The sequence below is a fragment of the Porites lutea genome, chromosome 2, assembly GCF_958299795.1.
Source record: "Porites lutea chromosome 2, jaPorLute2.1, whole genome shotgun sequence".
Lineage (NCBI taxonomy): Eukaryota > Metazoa > Cnidaria > Anthozoa > Scleractinia > Poritidae > Porites > Porites lutea.
In genome coordinates this window covers 56,666,754-56,684,283 of record NC_133202.1, presented here as the reverse complement: position 1 = coordinate 56,684,283, position 17,530 = coordinate 56,666,754, and the positions used below count along the sequence as shown (strand labels likewise).

General features: G+C 39.2%; 2 protein-coding genes across 2 annotated transcripts; both read right to left on the bottom strand.

The window, feature by feature from the left end:
- Nucleotides 1-5,270: 5,270 nt before the first annotated feature.
- LOC140926454 (uncharacterized) lies at nucleotides 5,271-6,056 on the bottom strand. The gene has a single exon (XM_073376193.1). It carries the CDS (start codon nucleotides 6,054-6,056, stop codon nucleotides 5,271-5,273), a length of 786 nt encoding a protein of 261 aa, XP_073232294.1.
- A 2,722-nt stretch (nucleotides 6,057-8,778) lies between these two features.
- LOC140926453 (C-reactive protein 1.4-like) lies at nucleotides 8,779-15,689 on the bottom strand. The gene is made up of 6 exons (XM_073376192.1): nucleotides 15,387-15,689; nucleotides 14,746-14,785; nucleotides 13,591-13,810; nucleotides 10,287-10,289; nucleotides 9,781-9,908; nucleotides 8,779-9,555 (listed from the first exon to the last, which is right to left on the bottom strand). Exons 1-6 carry the CDS (start codon nucleotides 15,687-15,689, stop codon nucleotides 9,287-9,289), a joined length of 963 nt encoding a protein of 320 aa, XP_073232293.1. The 3' UTR covers nucleotides 8,779-9,286.
- Between the last annotated feature and the right edge of the window lie 1,841 nt (nucleotides 15,690-17,530).

Sequence of the window (17,530 nt, the reverse complement as noted above, 5' to 3'; positions counted from 1 at the left end):
TATGGGTCTGTAGTTGGATGGGTCAGATTCGTCATTGGCTTTGTGGATTGGGATTACTTTAGCAAGCTTTAATTTAGTGGGATATATTCCATGTTCAACCGACTTGTTGATTAGTACAGATAGGGGGTGGCTAAGAATATGTCTAGCTGATCGCAAGACGCGAGTGGGGAAAGAATACAATCCATGAGCCTTGTTTAATGGCGTGTTCATAATTTCGGACTCAATTTCAGTTTGTGTTACTGGATTGAAAAAGAAAGAATCAGCATTACGTGATTTTGGAAGATAATCAAAAAATTCCTTCTGCGGGTTTGGCATTTTGGAAGCTAGGTTATGACCAATTGAGGAAAAATACTCATTCATAATGTCAGGAAGGTCAGAGGAATCGTATGAAATTTGATCAGATCCCAGGCGTTTAAGCGAGGTGATATGTTTGATAGCTTTACGTTTGCGACCTAAAAGATTGTTTATACCTTCCCAAGTCTTTTTAATGTTACTTAGGTTTTCTTCGAAATAGTTGTGGAAAAAATTCCTTTTACTTATTCGTGTGAGCATCAGTATTTTGTTACGATAAATTTTGTAGGTTTTACTGTCACCAGAATAATAGAGTGAATTCTTGATCTTAATGATCTTCTGATGCCTTTTGTTATCCAGGGTTTTTGTTGTTTTGTTAGGCTGCGTTTTGAAATTGGCTTTAATGGGGCGTGCTTATTGAGGAGCTTGTTCAGTTTATTGTGAAATGTAGAGAATGATTTGTTTATGTCTGTCCTATTACAAATAGTACCCATTAAGTCAATTTCAGATAGCTCACTTAGGAACTTTGTTTCTGAGTAGTTTGAGAAGTCACGAGTTAACCGCTTAGATTTCGATTGATCACAGAGATCTCGATTAGTAGAAAAGTTTAGTATACAAAATTGAGAAAAGTAGTCTGTTAGATCCGAGACTATGTTTCCACTACAGATACTATATTCTAGACTGTTAATAAAGATGTTATCAATTAATGAGTAAGAGTTGTTGTGAACTCTTGTTGGTTTGTCGATTGTCGGAGTCAGGTTCAGGCTTTGCAAAGATAGCATAAAATTTTGGGCGTGAGTACTAGTATGAACATGGAGAAGATTTATATTAAAGTCACCCATAAGAATAATCTGTTTGCCAGTGGTGCTAAGCTTTTCCATTGTCGAGTCAAAATATTCCTGAAAACGCTCAGGGGAATTATGCTGCCTATACAATACTCCACATATTATGTTTGCACTTTTGGGAAGATGTAATTCGATAAAAAGTGCCTGAAAGGCTTCATTAGAACATTTCTCTATTGTTTGATATTGAAATCGCTCATCAATATACATGCCTACACCTCCAGCTGAAAGAGGCATACATACATACATACATACTTTATTGGCTCGTCCCCACGGGGCTTTTCAGAGTCAATTTTACATTACAAAATTATAAACCAAGTACATGACAATAAGAATATAACAATGATAAAAGAAGACAAAGGTCAATAAAATTAATTAAATTAATTAAATAAAGCAGTCATTAAGAAGCTTTTGCCTGAGTAAACACTTGAATTCCGTCACGGATGGGCTAAGTTTGAGCGCAGGCTGCAACTCATTCCAGAGAGAGGTTGCTCTATATTGAAAGGTCCTTTGGCCGCTGGCAGTGCGGAAGAGTGGTATGTTCAAAAGTTGAGAATTTCTCGTATTCCTTGTCGAGACGGCGGATCTTCCAACGAGCTTTGATGTCAAATACTCCGGAGCACAACTCGTCATGCACTTAAAAACCAGAACAGCAAAACGAAAATAAAGTTGTTGCCTGATTGGTAGCCAGCGCAAGTCTTTTAGCAAAGGAGTTATGTGATCGAATTTTTTAGCGCCGCTCAAAATACGACAAGCGAAATTCTGTACTGCTTGGAGCTTGTCCAGATTAGTTTGAGTAGTATTGCTCCAAACAGAAGAGCAATAGAATAATTTACTAAAAACTAAGGCATTTATAATAATAATTAGCGCGTGTTTATTAAAAATATGCTTAACGCGGTTAATTTGACCCAAACGTGACATGCATGAGGATACAGTAGAAACAATATGCTCATTATATGTTAAGTTAGAGTCCAGTGTGACACCAAGGTCTCTTGCAGCCTTAACGGGCTCGAGTTCCTTCCCCAATAGAAATAGCCTAAAGTCGCTAACCTTAGCAGTCATTTGCCGGCTGCCGAATATCACTAGTTTTGTTTTATCTGGGTTGAGTAAAAGCTGATTATCAAAGCACCAATTCCTAATGCTTAACAAGTCCTTGTTCATTTTTTCTATCGTTTCGTGCTGATCGCGGAGTTGAAATGACATGAGAAGTTTGGTATCGTCGACGTAACACTGCGATGTACAATTTTCTGGCACAGAAGGGAGATCATTAACGTAGATGTTAAAGAGTAATGGGCCAAGGATGCTCCCTTGTGGAACGCCAGAACTAACAGGTAGTTTGGTCGACAGAGTTGTATTTATTCGCACAAATTGGTATCGCGAGGTTAAATAGCTTCCGAGCCATTTTATCGCAGGTCTGGACGCACCAATGTCCTGTAACTTAGCGAGGAGTATTTGATGGTCAATACTGTCGAAAGCTTTGCTTAGATCAAGGAGGACAACTGCAGTCAGTTTCTTTTTGTCAATGGCATTTAGGATTTCGTCAGTTGTTTGAATGACAGATGTTTCCGTTGAATGCCACTGTTTATTTCCGCTTTGTTTGGATGATAAACGGCCTCTCGAAAGTAGATATGACGTAAGTTGATTGTGAGCGACACGTTCACAGACTTTAGAAAGGACAGGGAGTAATGAAATCGGTCTATTATTGTTTGGAATATCGTGGTCTCCAGCCTTGAGTATCGGTGTCACTTCAGCTGTTTTCCAGGCCAAAGGGAAGGTGTCAAACTCAAAGGTAGCATTAATAATAGACGTTAACGATGGCAAGATAGCAGGCAAACAATCTTTGATCACATGGATTGGGATTTTATCAATCCCAGGGGCCTTACCACTGGCCATTGATGTGACAATTTTTTGTACCTGTTCGCACTTCACTGCGTTGAAGGTGAACTGCTCTGACAATGGGTAGATTCTCGGAATAAATGAACATTGATTAAGAGTATAATTCGATTCCTCTGCCAATTTAGTAATTCTATTGATGGTACTCTTTCCTACAGAGGAAAAGAAATTATTAAATTCATCAGCAACAATTTTGTCATCTTTGGAATAATTCCTTTGAGAAGCGGACTTCTTGGGTATGCACAAGCGGATTGCTCTCCAGAGGCAATTAGAGTTGTTTTTGTTGTTTACAACTTGCTCCGCGATGAATATTTTCTCAGCCGTCCTTATTTCATGTTTGACTTCGCGACAAAGGTTTTTGTATTCAGACCAAGCATGTGGATCTTTGTTTTTTTGGGCTGCCTTCTTCCAATGATCTCTAAGTCTCATAAGGTCCCGAATTTCGCATGTTACAAAAGGGTTGGGACGTCCACGAATTTTGACTGTTTTGATGGGTGCATGTTCGTCTAATACATTGTTGAATAATAGGTTAAACGCGTTCAATTTATCTTCAGGATCATCAAAAACGTCCAAAACGGACCAGGGTACTTGCGAAACGTCAACAAGAAATTGATCGGGCCGGTAATGTTTGAAGCACCTTGTTGTAATATAAGTTGGCTTTTGACGTTGATTTTTCAAGCGGAGTGTAGCGCAAACAATATCGTGATCGCTTATTGAGCACGGTTTCACGATTGTTTCCCGGACTTGTTGCTCGTTTGAGGACAAAATAACATCTATAAGTGTTTCAGTGGAAGGAGTCACTCGAGTTGGTGTTTTAACCATCTGAGATAGATTATACAAGCGACAAAAATCAAGTAGAGCTCTGGAGTCAGGGTTTTCAAGATTTAAAAGGTTACAGTTTAAATCCCCTAAAATGTATATTGTTTTGTTGTGTAAAGAAGCAGCAATAAAGCTAGGAGTCAAATCAGTATCAAAGCATCTCACTGGTACATCAGGCGGCCTGTAAGCAGTACAGATAACTAGAGAGCGAAGGTTGCGTACTTGGACCTTAATCCATAGCTGGTGGAAACCAGCAACCGATATACCAGAAATATCCCAAAGAACTTCAGTCTTGTAGCTCTGTAGAATATAAACACAAACGCCACCACCTTTCTTGTCCTGTCTGTCGACACGATATAAATCATATCCTGGTATCTCTAGCTCCAAGTTCGTGACGGAATTATCCAGCCATGATTCAGAGATAGTTAAAATGTCGAACTTGTTTTCGAGCACTGTCTGTTTGACTTGGATAAAGTGATCTCGGCATTTCAACGACCGAACGTTTAAATGAGCTACTGTGACATTGTTACGCGTCTTGTTTGCCTGCCGTTTGGAAGTTCCTTGATTCGGTCCCGGGTTCAATTCGATGTCGTGCAGCAGTTTAATAATCGGATGAAAGGTAAATACACAGTCGTGATATCGGGTAGTTGGGGTCTGCGACCTTTTTATCTTCGCCAGCACCAGTAGCCGTAAGTTAGTCCGCCATGTTGTTAGATGAAAAGCGCGGTATTGAGCATTCTGGAAATTCGCATTTCCTGTGTATTCCCCGAGATATTTAGGATCATGATATGCTCCTCGAGTCCTGTGAGAGCTTTTCTTCTTAAAACTTGTGGTCTGAAGTCGAAGTAGAACAGATAAGCTGATCAATGTGATCAATATGACAGAGCAGGAGAAAACACGTCCGACCGCCATTTTGCTTAGCTAATCACAGGCAGGTATTCAAAATTATAATGCAAAATCGAAGGATTAAAATCTAAGTTCTCAGTCGAGCTGTTTATTCTTGTTTCTGTTACGCCTATGATATTAAAATGAAAATCTAGTTCATCTAATAAATGAGTTTGAAAATTTTCTAAATTACGCTTTAGGCTGCGGATATTTGTGTGCATAAACGAAATATTAGAATCTGGATAGGGATTAGTAGCAAACTTACTTTTTTGATCACAAAAACTATGTGGAGAGAAGTATTTACATCTTGTATTAGAGTAATAAGTGTTGGAGTCGGAACTTCTATCTAAAAATGTATTCAGAGTAAATAAATCAAGGTCGTAATAACTTGGGAGACGATCAAGATATTTTTTGGTAGGAAGAGAGGAACTAAGAGAATTATTAAATTGGCCATGTGCGGAAATTAGATCGCTGTAATTGAAATATGGAAGCTCGCTTAGGAGTGTTTTATTTACCTTAGTAGATTGTTTGTTAATGTTCTTATGGAGTAGTAACATCACCAGAAGATCCTAGGCGAGCTGTGAGACTGGACAAGTCGGTTGAATTTTTAATGGCGATCGGACGAGAGGTTTCATTTTTCCGCAGCCAGATGGTTGAGTTCTTGGCCCAACAAAATGAGAAGAGAAATCTTTCCTTTATTTTCTTGGCGTCAGATAATAAACTCTGCAGTCGTGGGGAGAGGTAATCGTAGATAGCAGCATGTTCTAAAGATGAGCTTTCTCGGAGACCAATATCAGCAGGAACGATCCTGTTTACTTCTCTACGGGCTGCCATAACACTTTCACGGGCGATGCGCCGAGTAAATTTACAAATAATCGGTTTCGGTCGACCATCAGACATGTTACGAGATGGCACTCGATGGGCAATGTCAAGGTCATAAGGAAGAATTTCAGTTCCAATTTTGTTGAAGATTCTCATGCAAAGTTCCAGCGTATCTCCGGTGCTTTCTCGTTGCTTAAGTTCAGGAACGCCCACAAGCTTGATGTTGTATGAATACGAATATTCCAATGCTTGATCCAATGAAGATGATATTTTATCCGCTTGAGATGACAAGCGTTCCAAAGATTTTTCAATAAGAGACATCCTGTCGTTAACATATTTCTTAAAGTCTTCTTGGATGCTGTTCGGAGTTGCCGTAGTGTTTCCCTCAACGGTGCCTTCAGATGAACTGGCATGGCCGCCATTTCGTTCAGCTTTAACTTCGTCTCGTAGGTTGCGTAATTCAGCACAAATTTCTTGAATCTTATCTTTATTGACTTTCCACATAGAGGCTTTTCAAAGACAATAACTTAAATTAATTACGTACAACTAAAAGATAATTATTTACTACAGTAAAAACCTACTTCAAGGACGCTGAAAATACTAACAATAATATTTTATCAGAGGTATAATGTATTTAAGTTAATTTAAAAACCTGTACTTATTAGAAACTCCATGAAAAATATTCACCCTAAAATTGAATTGACATAATAAAATACTTAAGAATCTATATAATCCTTTACGAGTTTGCACTTCAGATCGAACTTAAAGGCAGATACTGACTCAAGAGTTTTAAGATCACTGCTATCCATGGACTTTCCGACACTGGCTATTATATATTAAAATGTCCTATGGCCACTAGCAGTCTTGAAAAGTGGATTGTTCAGCATCTGTGAACTTCTCGTGGTACGCCTGCTAATTTCTCCTCGCTTAATGAACTGGGAGGAAAGGTACTCCGGCACGCGGTATGCAAGGCATTTAAAGGTCATGATAGCGTTCCTTAAGTATAACTGAGTTGCTACTGGTAGCCATTTAAGGTCTTTTAAAACTGGTGTAATGTGATCTCACAACTACTTATGGTATTCAAATGAAACTGCTCGCACAAAGGGTATTGTCTTGGGGCCTGTTTACATGGAGTGCGGGACCCCGGTCTAGTGGGGTTGGTTTCTTTTGTTTTCACGCTCTGGGGGACACAAAACAAAAGAAACCTACCCCACTAGACCGGGGTCCCCCACTCCATGTAAACAGGGTCTTAGAACGAAATAATTTCGGTTGAGTGTTATGTTGCATTCATTAGCCAATGGCTGTATTTTCCCACAGAACTTTGGCCAATTGGAACGAAAAACCGATTAAAATCATTTGCAACAGATTTCTTATCCTTGCTGAAAATTCGTTGTGATGTGGATTTTTTAGGGATTATGTGGCGTATTGCTTTGCAATATTGTCTGTATTCCCTGGGTTCGTTTGAATCTGTCCTGTTAAAAATTTTCTTTCAGCAATTTTAATTTCTCTTTTAACCTCCTGTCGTAGGGTTCTGTAAGCCATCCAACAGAAATTTAGTAAGACTCATTTTAGCCTCAGGATTATCACTACTCTCAAGACGACAATTCATATCACCAAGCAGGTAAATAGGCACATTGATCGAACGACGAAGCATAAATAAAGGTTTCAGTTAGGTCAGAGTCAAAATATGACAATGAAGTATTTGGTTTACGTCCTCCATAAAACATGCAATTTGGCATTTTCACGTCGTAGTCGTGCAGTGACGGCAAAAAAATTTACGAAAAAGCGTGATGCACGTGCATAGTTGTTGTTTTGCAAATCAAACCTATCGGCTACCCGGACTTTTAGGGCCTGTTTACAAGGAGAAAAGGGTTACCCTTGTGCTAGGGTCACCTTAGCTAGCGGGTTAAAGTTAGTTCTGGTTTACAAGCAAATTTCACAGGTAGGTTTACCCTATCACCCGGGTCAACTTTACGAATCTGAAATGGCGTACGCCTCCGCTCCCGAATGCACCTATCAATGTAAATCCCGTGAGGGGGGGGGGGGGGGGGGGAGTGCGGGCGAGGGGAGGGGATTTGATGCCTGAGACTATCCCCCTGTCGGGCTTTTGATCGTGCGCAGCGACCCCGGGGTCGGGACATTTGACATTGACCGATAGAAGCCTGTTATCAATTCAGAATCGATAACCAAGTCCGTCCCTCGAGGCTTTCTGAAAGTCATGCTGTTGGAGAAAGTTGTGAAGTTTTCATTTCTTTTAATCGCCATAATGCGATACTTTACACTGTCATCTAAACAGATAATGTGTATTTTGAGAAAGTTTTTATCTTAAAGTTCCCATCTGATTGTAAACCTCGATTGAAATCGAATTCTACCATGAAAGTCAGAGGATTTTTTTGCAGATCACTGATCCGACCTATTCCGACATGTTGAGCCGATGTTATAAAGCATTTTACGTTTCATTAATATAATAGCACGGTCAATCTTCCTGGAGTGATTATGTTGTTCAAAATAAGAGATGCTATTGGAGAGAGAAAATACTTAATTACAGCGAGTAATTTAACGGAGCTTACGTTAACCTTAAATAAAAGTAGTAAGAACGTACTTTTGAAATGTTCTTTCATTCGTTTTATATAGTATTACAGTATTGTTTGTTTAGATTTTTCCCCTGGGGTGGGGGCTTTTTTGACACTTTTGATTGACCTTTCGTTTCCCACCCTGGGGAATTTGATCAAAAAATTTTAAAATTTGTCAAATCCCCACCCCTTGCCCGCACTCCCCCCCCCCCCCACGGGGTTTACATTGATAGGTGCATAACCCGTGGGGGTGCGGGGGAGAGAGTCCACCTAACAATAGCACATTAGAATCCAGCGCATTTCATTCATGAGATATAGACAAAAGGTTATGAAGTTATCGGCGTTAATGCACCCCAATTCAAACGAATGATATTTCACTAAAAAGGCCTAAAACTTCCCTACCATACTACTTTTCTAGCATTCAGATTTTTTTCTCTTTAAGATATATTTTTCATGTAGCCATAACGAGTGAAAGACAACAATAACAGAACGGGGTCACAGTTCTTGTTTCATCGAAAAAAAAAACACAACAAAGGGACAATTTCGGCTTTAAATGATCGTTTTTCCCGAAGGACTGGGGCATGTTTCAAGACTAGCACCTTTTTATCTCGGAAAATTGATCACAATTGCTATTAAAACCATTTCGACTACAAGAGCGGCCTTCGTTACCTGCTTTTAGTCGGCCGGTGAATATCATCGCCGCGCGGTGCAAAACAAGGGAATTACCTTAAGTAAGGATTTAGAGGCGGGTGTCCGTCAAGCGAGGTTTAATCCGTGTACTCTGTTATTACAGATTCATCAAACATTTTGCTTTGCTTAAGATTTGCACGGAATAGTTCCTTCAAGAATAAACGAATAGAACATGAGTTGATTCATAAAATCTTTTAAGTGCCGTGTATCTAAAGTTTCTTGGTCTCCCACTTTTCCGGCTCATTGATCAGAGTCACTGAATTATCCGGCCGAAAGAGGCTCAGTGAGGATTGGCCAGCTGCTGCTGGAGGTAACACTTTTTCTTCAGTGTAGAAAAAAAAGATCTAAACGTAACAAAAGCAAATAATAGCCTACTAGGCTTTTAAGTCGTTTGTACCATGTCCATTCAATAAAGTTTTTTTTTTCTTACGATATTTGACAAAGGCACAGCTACTTCTGTAACAGGTCTGTTCAGCACTTGGACAATGCAATCAACGTTACGGATCCGTTGAGTGAACCTTGAACAATATCAAACCAAGCAAGCACGTTTCCACTTTTAGAATATGCATTACATAAAAAGAATAAAGCCAAGTCATTGATTTCTTGTAAAGGAATTACGTAGTTCCACAGCTGAACATTTGTCAGTTCTCCAATGAAACTCTGCTTTTGATCAAATCCACCTCCTGGTTTATCTTGTTCTTGACCGAGCACCAACACTCCTCCTCCTGAAATTGTGTAACCTCGAAAGAATAGAAATCAAGACCGTAATACAGAATCAGTAACCAAAAATATACTATATTAGCTTAAAGTCAAAATTAGAACGAAGCTAGTAAAGTAGATACTGGCCATCAAAGACAAGCGTTTGTCATACTTTGCAAAGTGGTTAATCAAAGGGTGGTTATTCAATATGCACTAAAATGTCTCCTACCTTGAGACCGAAATGTTTCCAAACTAGAAATAACTACCTTTCTGTAAATTAGTCCCAGAAGCCTTAGCTATACCATCCTTAAGTAGCTGCCATGAACCAACAGTATTCTCCCAAGTGGAACAGATATGGTGCCATCTCCCGTCCGTTGCGCGCACATTCGTGGTTCTAAAGGAAAAGATAATGAATGGTTGCACCAGGAACTCATTTTTTCTAATAAAGAAATTAGAAAGTCCAAGCAAACATTATTTATTTGAAAACATAGTGATCAGATTGACCCAAGAATTGTTTTTCGATCTAGTCCGGTTATTATAGCAATATTCATTGAAGTGAGGATGACACTTGGTAGCCAAGGGGTTATTTTAAATTTAGTCGTAATTTTTTTTCGACGGTAGACGCACACTGATTTGCATATATAAACTGGGTATGTTATCCAAGTCAAGTCAGTCTAGGCTGTGAACAGGCCTTTGGTCGAGCGGGGAACTGGGGAGAGGGAAAAGCGAAAAGGCCTGCTGACAAACATCTGGGACCGCCGTTCCACGGCACCCGCTGTGCATCAGATCCTCATGCCAGCGAGAACGCGAGAACACTGACTGTCGACAGGTCTGATTGACATCGGCGTTTTTATCCGCACGTAGCTCGCGATTTGATCACAAATTAGCAATAACAAAACACACTATCTTTAGAAAAACGCTAAGCTGGAGTTTACCGAGTCACAATTGCAATTCTCCATAGTTGATGTAGCTTCGGTTTAAGCTGCACTTCAATCTTATAATTTTGGATCTGTAAATCACTATCCATGATAATTTTTTTTTTGCAAAGAAAACTAACTAGCTGGGTCCAGCGTGATACAACATTGCAGAAACACATTTCATTCACGGACTAAGGAAAATCGCTTAGTTATTCAGATCCAGAAGGCACTTTGGAGAAAACTAAGACCCTTTTTCAGCCGCAATAAAAAGCTTTACGCTTTAAAAGAGGTCAAAGAAAATGCTCTTTCAGCAGAGGGCAATTCCTGCCGACCAAAAACAAAAACCACAGTAAATCGATGTGTGCCATGACCTCTCAGTGTGAAACAAGCGGCTGAAATAACATTTGCTCAGTGAAAATGTAGAACCTTCCACCTAGCAGAGGAAAAAACTTATGGGAACAAGCAGCATTTTGGCATGAGGTAAAAGTCGCTATAAATACCCGAAGGTGTAATTCCTGTCGGCGATGGAAGCGCTGCTGTTCTCTTTGTACTTGTCTTTGGAGCTTCACGTTCTGGAGAAGTCGTGATAGCATCTATACCTTTCGCATTCCAAGTTCGCCCATTGCAGGGGCTTGCTAAATTAGAAGCTGAACTAGCAAGACGAACGGCCTGTTGCGCACAAGTTAAGCAACTTAAATCGGAAAAGCTTTCTACTTGCTCAAGGGGAAATCTTAAGGATTCAAATGCTTGCGCTAATACAACGCTGTCTTGACCACTGTCAACCAGCAAGGTCTTCTTTCTCTGGCACCGTATCAATTCTCTTACCGGAGATCAGCGACTTATAGCAAAATAGACAATGAGGCTCGCCCTCCATTTCACTCTGTTTTCAGACGGAGCAAAACACCGCCCATCTCCCGTTAATTTTCCCAGGGGTTACTCACGTGCGAAATTGATTGACAGATAACAATCTTACAGACAGATCTTCGGTAAGATAATTACAAGAGGGCGGAATAGCGGCCTCAAATGTTTGTCTACAGGCTCTCTCTCTTGCCTCCTTTCCCTTCCCTTTCCTCGCTACTTTTTCCCCAAACAGAGAGTCTGTTCACAGGCTTAGTCAGTCAGTCAAGTCATGAGTATTTACGAATGGGTTTAGATAATTAGTTTTTGTAACTGGGTCACACACATGAGTTTAAAGGGATACATTACATAAAGTAAAGAGAAAAATAAGAAATAATTTACAATTCATTGTTTCCAAAAGATGATGAAAAATAACTATTACTTTATGGTACTAACTACTAATAAATAGGAAATCTAGCTTGATATGAGACCTGGTTATATCGAAACACTTGGATATTTTAGCGATCATAGGAACGTGGCTAACTGGAAAGTCTTGGAACAGTACAGTCTCGGAGATCTTGAATACCCTAAAACTATGGATTCTACGACGTTTCCATAGTTAGTAGGACTGGTGGAGGAGTAAGTGTGTTCTTACGGAGAGGTCTCACAACGCGTAAGGTCGAATCTGTTCCCTTCTCATCTATGGAGTACTTAGATCTTGATATTTCCTATGGCAACTCCACTTTAAGACTTGTGACTATTTGTAGACCACCGCGTTCCAAGAAAAACTGCTCCACACCAGCTACCTTTTCAAAGAATTCCCCACTACCGGAAACTCTTACCACTGCTTCTGGCCACCTGGTGTTGAACGGCGATTTCAATTTCCACATGGATGTTAACAATGACACTGATGCAAATAATTTAAAAGATCTGCTCGAGTCGGCAGGCTTTGCACAACATGTGAAAGGCCCAAGTCATCGCAGCGCACACACCCTTGACCTCATTATTGACCGCCAGAACGATATCGCGTTTTCTTCCTTTACGACTCTGATGGATCTTCCATCCGCTCACCACACTGTACTCTGTTCTATGGCGTTTGCAAAGCCCGCTGCCTCCAAGTCACAATTTAAACAGCGTTGCCTCAAAGAAGTCGACTTAGACGCTCTCAAGGCAGACATTGTGAACTCTCCACTCAGAGGAAAACTCTAGGACGGCGACCCGGATAGTCTGGTTCAACTCAGTTGTCGTACAAAGAGCGGCCTCCTTTGCTAGACTTACTTCCACTTTCTCTAGATCGTGAACTTAAAGATTTGATCTTTTTTATAAATGCCTTTACTGTAGTACCGATTTAGATGTTCGGAATTATGTATCTTTTGTTTCCCATGATCGTACACGACTAAGTAACTCCTTTAATCTTCGCACCCCTTTTGGCAAAAAATCAACTTTTCAGGCCTCTTACTTTAACCGTATCGTTAAAGTATGGAACTATGTTTGTAAGGTAGCACCCCCAACCAGTTTTTCCTTGCCTACTGCCTTTCAACTTTTTGTTCGCAAATTAATGAGCACTCACCTTTCGCCGGTATATAAAATCAATTACCCCTGCACGTGGACACTAGTCCCTACGTGCCCATGCCACTAGTAATTTATTTTATTTTTTGTACGAATGTTTGAGTATTCATTTTATTTTATTTTAACCTAGGTCTTAATCTAGGTGCGGTGCCTCGCATGGGACGTTAGTCTAGTTGCACCTAACCCTTTTTGCCTCTTTTTTCTTTTCTTTTTTTTTGTGTGTGTGTGCGTTGTATTATAAATTTATATTGTATATCACAAGAGGAGCACCCAATAAGGCTGTGGAAAAAAAATCTATGATACGGAACTTCGTAAACTAATAGAAGTTTTCTATGAAATCGTCGACTTTTTTCGTGCTTGATATGTGCTCTGAACCTAAACGTTGCTCAGAAAGGCAAAATTTGCTCGGGGTTGCTAGGACCGCAAAAAGTTGCTCCAAACGCAAAAAGTTGCTCAAAAGTTGCCAAGCACATTCGGGAAAGGCCTAGGAGCAGGTCAACAACAGAGTCCAGCCTGTAATGGAACTATGGCCAATAACGACGATATTGGGGACAAAAGTGAGTGGCCATTGTTGCTCCGCCGCGCGTAGAGAAGTAGCGTTTTTGTAGCTGTAATTTTGGTGGAGAAGGGTGTTCGGTTTCAACGCGCACGCCAGCAGATCTGCAAAGCTAGTTATCAATAATAATCTGATGATTTTGATGGTATTACCTCCCAATACCCTGTATGTTTACTTTAGAGTATACGTACACGTACCTTTTCTGGTTATGAATAAACAGCTGAAAATTACGATAATTGTGCAAAAGCAATTCATTGCTAGTGCCGGACGTGGAGTAGCTGAACGGGGTTCCATCATTTTGTTTGTCTTCAGTCTTCATCCAGAAACAAACAGTAAATGCTACAAGGCTAGGGAATTCCCGGATAATGACGTAGCCTGATGCACCAAGAATTCTCGAAAATTGGAGCGCGTAATTGTCTGTAAAGCAAAGGAAAAAGTGATGAGTGTCTTAGGATCAAAGGAGAGTTATGTTTGAACACTACAGATAAGCGTTCATTCGATGAACCATTCCGGCCATTTGATCTCGCTGTTCACGTAGTATAAGGGGAAGATAGAGCCGATCAAATATGTCGGCCACACTACACGTGGAATAGCTGTTTTAACACTAATACTCCTTTGAGGTTTTGTTTTGATAGCTAGAACTACCCTTGGTTTGTCTTGATAGTTTTGTTACAATTATAGCTTAAACTTTGATTACAATAATTTGCAATGTGCGATGGACAGTTTAGTAAAAAGTGCGACAGAATTTGCGACAGGTGCAAATAAAGTGCCATGATTATTAGCGGAGCTCCACTTTCCAGCAGAGTCCCATACCTAAGAAAATTTGGTAATCTATCCATCCGAGAAATTTTGGTAATCACGTGACCGTCCGTCCGTTCTTCGGCACCACAGGAAAACCAATGTGAGATGTCAAACTTTCTTACTAGTATGGGAGCCTGTAACCTGTGTTTTGCTTGATGTAATAAACATAGTACTATGGTCAATTGACAGCTGTCAAAACAGGGTATCCGCTGAACAGAGTCAAATGACCGTATCGCGGTCTCAATTGTCAATTCCTCGAGGTCACGTGTTTTTTTTGAAGTTTTCCGCTGACCAGTTGTTAGCTTTTAATCGGTCGCAGGCTCAAGATTATGTTCCCAGTCATATGGTTCCCTTCTGAAGTTGAGTATAGATTTGTGGATTTCTTTGCAATGGTTTCAAGTCGCTCGTCTGCAGTAAAATTTGAATGCTCGCCTTTAGCGAGGGTTAATCAACATATTACAAATTGCGACAGTATAGATGCTATTTATGAGAGTCATAAAAGCTTAAAATTTAGTGTTACAACGCCGTCTCTCTTCACATACGTGCCTTACCTTTGAACTCTTTTTCCAGTGAACGTGTTTGACACTTGTCCTGCAAATAAAGTGTTGAATTAAGGTAAAAAAAATCACTGCAAAAACCGTGTACGATCAGTCTCAACGTGGGATCCAAAAAGGTCGTGATCAGTCAAAATAGATCAAACTGAAAACGTTACAGTCAAGAAGACTTTTGCAGGGATTGATCAAACAACGTGAAATAGTCATATTATGTAATTTCCGATCATTATTTTACTTCAAATAAATTTCTATAAATTTGTGATATCTGAAAAAAACCTGACGAAGACTGGTATTGGCCAGTCGAAATATCGCAACCAAACTCTATTTCACGTTGTTTGATCAGTCCCTGCAAAAGTCTTCTTGACTGTAACGTTTGCAAATAAAGTGGTGAATTGAATTACTAACTTACTTGCAATTAAGATTTTGAAAACGTGGCTGGTTTATGTCGGAGTTGTTTTTGAGACTTGATTTTTCTGAATGACATGAAGACTGACTCGATCTGGGAAAATTATCGGTAACTTGAAAATAAGATAGGTCGAGACCTCGATTTTGTATCCTTAGTAAATATATTATCGTTAATGTGGCTTCAGAAACAGCGATGGAGAAGTTTTCGAAGGATTTTATATGCACAAAACTACCTTGTTTGTATCCCGCAACTGTTGGAAGACAAATCCACTTGAATGAACACCCCACTTATTGAGATCGAACATGTCATCAACCGCGCAGGAGTTAAGCTCGCATAAACCTTTTTGATGGAAGTTGTAAGAGATGCATCGAGTATCAGCCGAACAAACGAACACACAATGAAGCCAGTCATTGGTGTTCAAGGTTTGGTAAACATTTTCAATAATCCTGTAATTTTTAAAAACTAAACTGTGCTTCTTAGCAAACGCTGTAGAATAAGTACACGATAAAATTGTAAGCAGCACGATCCAAGACATAATCAAAAAACTTCTCTGATTTATCCTTGACAACTGTTTATAATTTCAAGCTCGTCTCATTATTTACGGAACTGTGTTTTGTCTGTAACACCTGCCTGAACGTAATGTTGTTTGTCCTGTACAGAACGCTGATTCAACAGCCTGATACCAGTGTTGTCCAAAAACGTAGAAAATTATAAAAAAACTGAAAAGAGGGAGAAGTACATTACTACAAAATAACAATCAATAAAAAAGTAACATTTTTTAAAATTTTTTAACAAATGAATATATATTTGGAGAAGAAGTCAGAGACAGAAGCAAATTAATCTTGACGTGTCAAATTATAACTAGCAAAGAATCATAGTCTGTAGTGAGAATCTTACTAATGGCCTTTCTAAGAAATGTTGAAAAACCTGATCTGTTGTGGGAAACGTTTTTAAACCGTGATCGAGTAACCATCTGTTTTAATATAACTGTATTGTTCTCCAAATTTATTCTTATCACTCTTTGCGTTAGGACAGGTGAAAATGAAAAAAACAAAGATAATAATGAAACAATATGCTAATGCAATTCATAAAGGAATAGGGCCAAAAAGGCCGCCGGAAATGCCGAATTCAGTTCATAAGCAGGCATGAAAATCTACTCTTGAGTACTGGAGAACAACAATACTGCGGCCCTCGGCTTGTGTTAACAAATTGTCAAATAAGGAGTCGTCGACATGCAAATGTTTGTTTCTTTCCCGGTTCTATTACTAAAATTTGCATCGTTTTTATCAATCAAGGTCAAGTCCAGGCACCATAAATGTTCCTGCTTTCCAGATCATAGGTGGTTAAACCCCGGAGCAATGGTCGTCAACTCGTGCAAACATCTCTGGACATCGTTTCGCTTGCTGATAACATTCATTAATCTTATTTATCTTCCGTGCTTGGGAAAAATGAGCAAGACAACAAACGCAATAATATTCCACCGTCTCTAATGTCTCATCGTTCCTTATTTTTCAGGGAACGTTACTAATTCAATATTTTTTGTCGTAGCCTATGAACATGAAATTATTGAATTTTGTCTGAGCCGTCGCTCTGGAACAGCTGCCGTATGAAAACGTTTCTACTTAAAGGATCATTGTTATCTTTTGATCTGCCATCCCTTAACTTCTGTTATTAATCTGTCTGTCAGTTCTGGAATTATTCGTGATCAACGGAAAATAGTTCGTGTTATAGCTTTGCTTAAATCAGGCGATAAGTCAGTTTTTATCAATTATAGATCTGTTTCCGTCCTTTCCGTTTCAATCTTAGAAAGGGTAATTCAAAATCTGCCATTGGACTATTGAACTAAACATAAAATACTATCGAATCTTCAGTTTGGCTTTCTAAATACGCGTTAATTATTTTGTATAATACGATATCTGCTGCTTTTGATAATGATGATTTTACTGTAGGTATTTTATAGATTTGTTTAAAAGCTTTTGATACGGTTAATCACCAAATTTTATTGGAAAGCTGGATTGTTTTATGATATCAGAGGAATGATTTACAGTTTTTTTGCAAGTTATTTAAGTAAAAGGTATCGATTATGTTCTATTCAATGATCTTCCTCTTCTCTTTACTTTATAAAGTGTGGTGTTCCTCATTACTCGATATTAGGGCCCTTGCTTTTTCTGATTTATTTTAACGATTTACAGTAAAAAAAACCCGACTAAAAACCTGCGTTTTTCTAAGTTAGCCTAAAAAGGTTGTTACAAAAATGACAATTAGCACAAAATTTAGGCTATATAGGTTCTTAAATAAGTTCTTATTTTCTGAAGAAAAAAATACATTGAAGCTAAGAGCAGTTGGAGTCGGATAAGACACCTACCCCTCCAAAAA

What these genes read in the sequence shown, in the direction of transcription:
- LOC140926454 (XM_073376193.1), bottom strand. Translation starts at nt 6,056, where the DNA reads ATGTGGAAAGTCAATAAAGATAAGATTCAAGAAATTTGTGCTGAATTA.
- LOC140926453 (XM_073376192.1), bottom strand. Translation starts at nt 15,689, where the DNA reads ATGTCTTGGATCGTGCTGCTTACAATTTTATCGTGTACTTATTCTACA. An exon ending in AGTTGCGGGATACAAACAAG is followed by an intron (nt 14,786 to 15,386) that starts GTAGTTTTGTGC and finishes CTTTATTTGCAG; the next exon opens with GACAAGTGTCAAACACGTTC. An exon ending in ACTGGAAAAAGAGTTCAAAG is followed by an intron (nt 13,811 to 14,745) that starts GTAAGGCACGTA and finishes TTTGCTTTACAG; the next exon opens with ACAATTACGCGCTCCAATTT.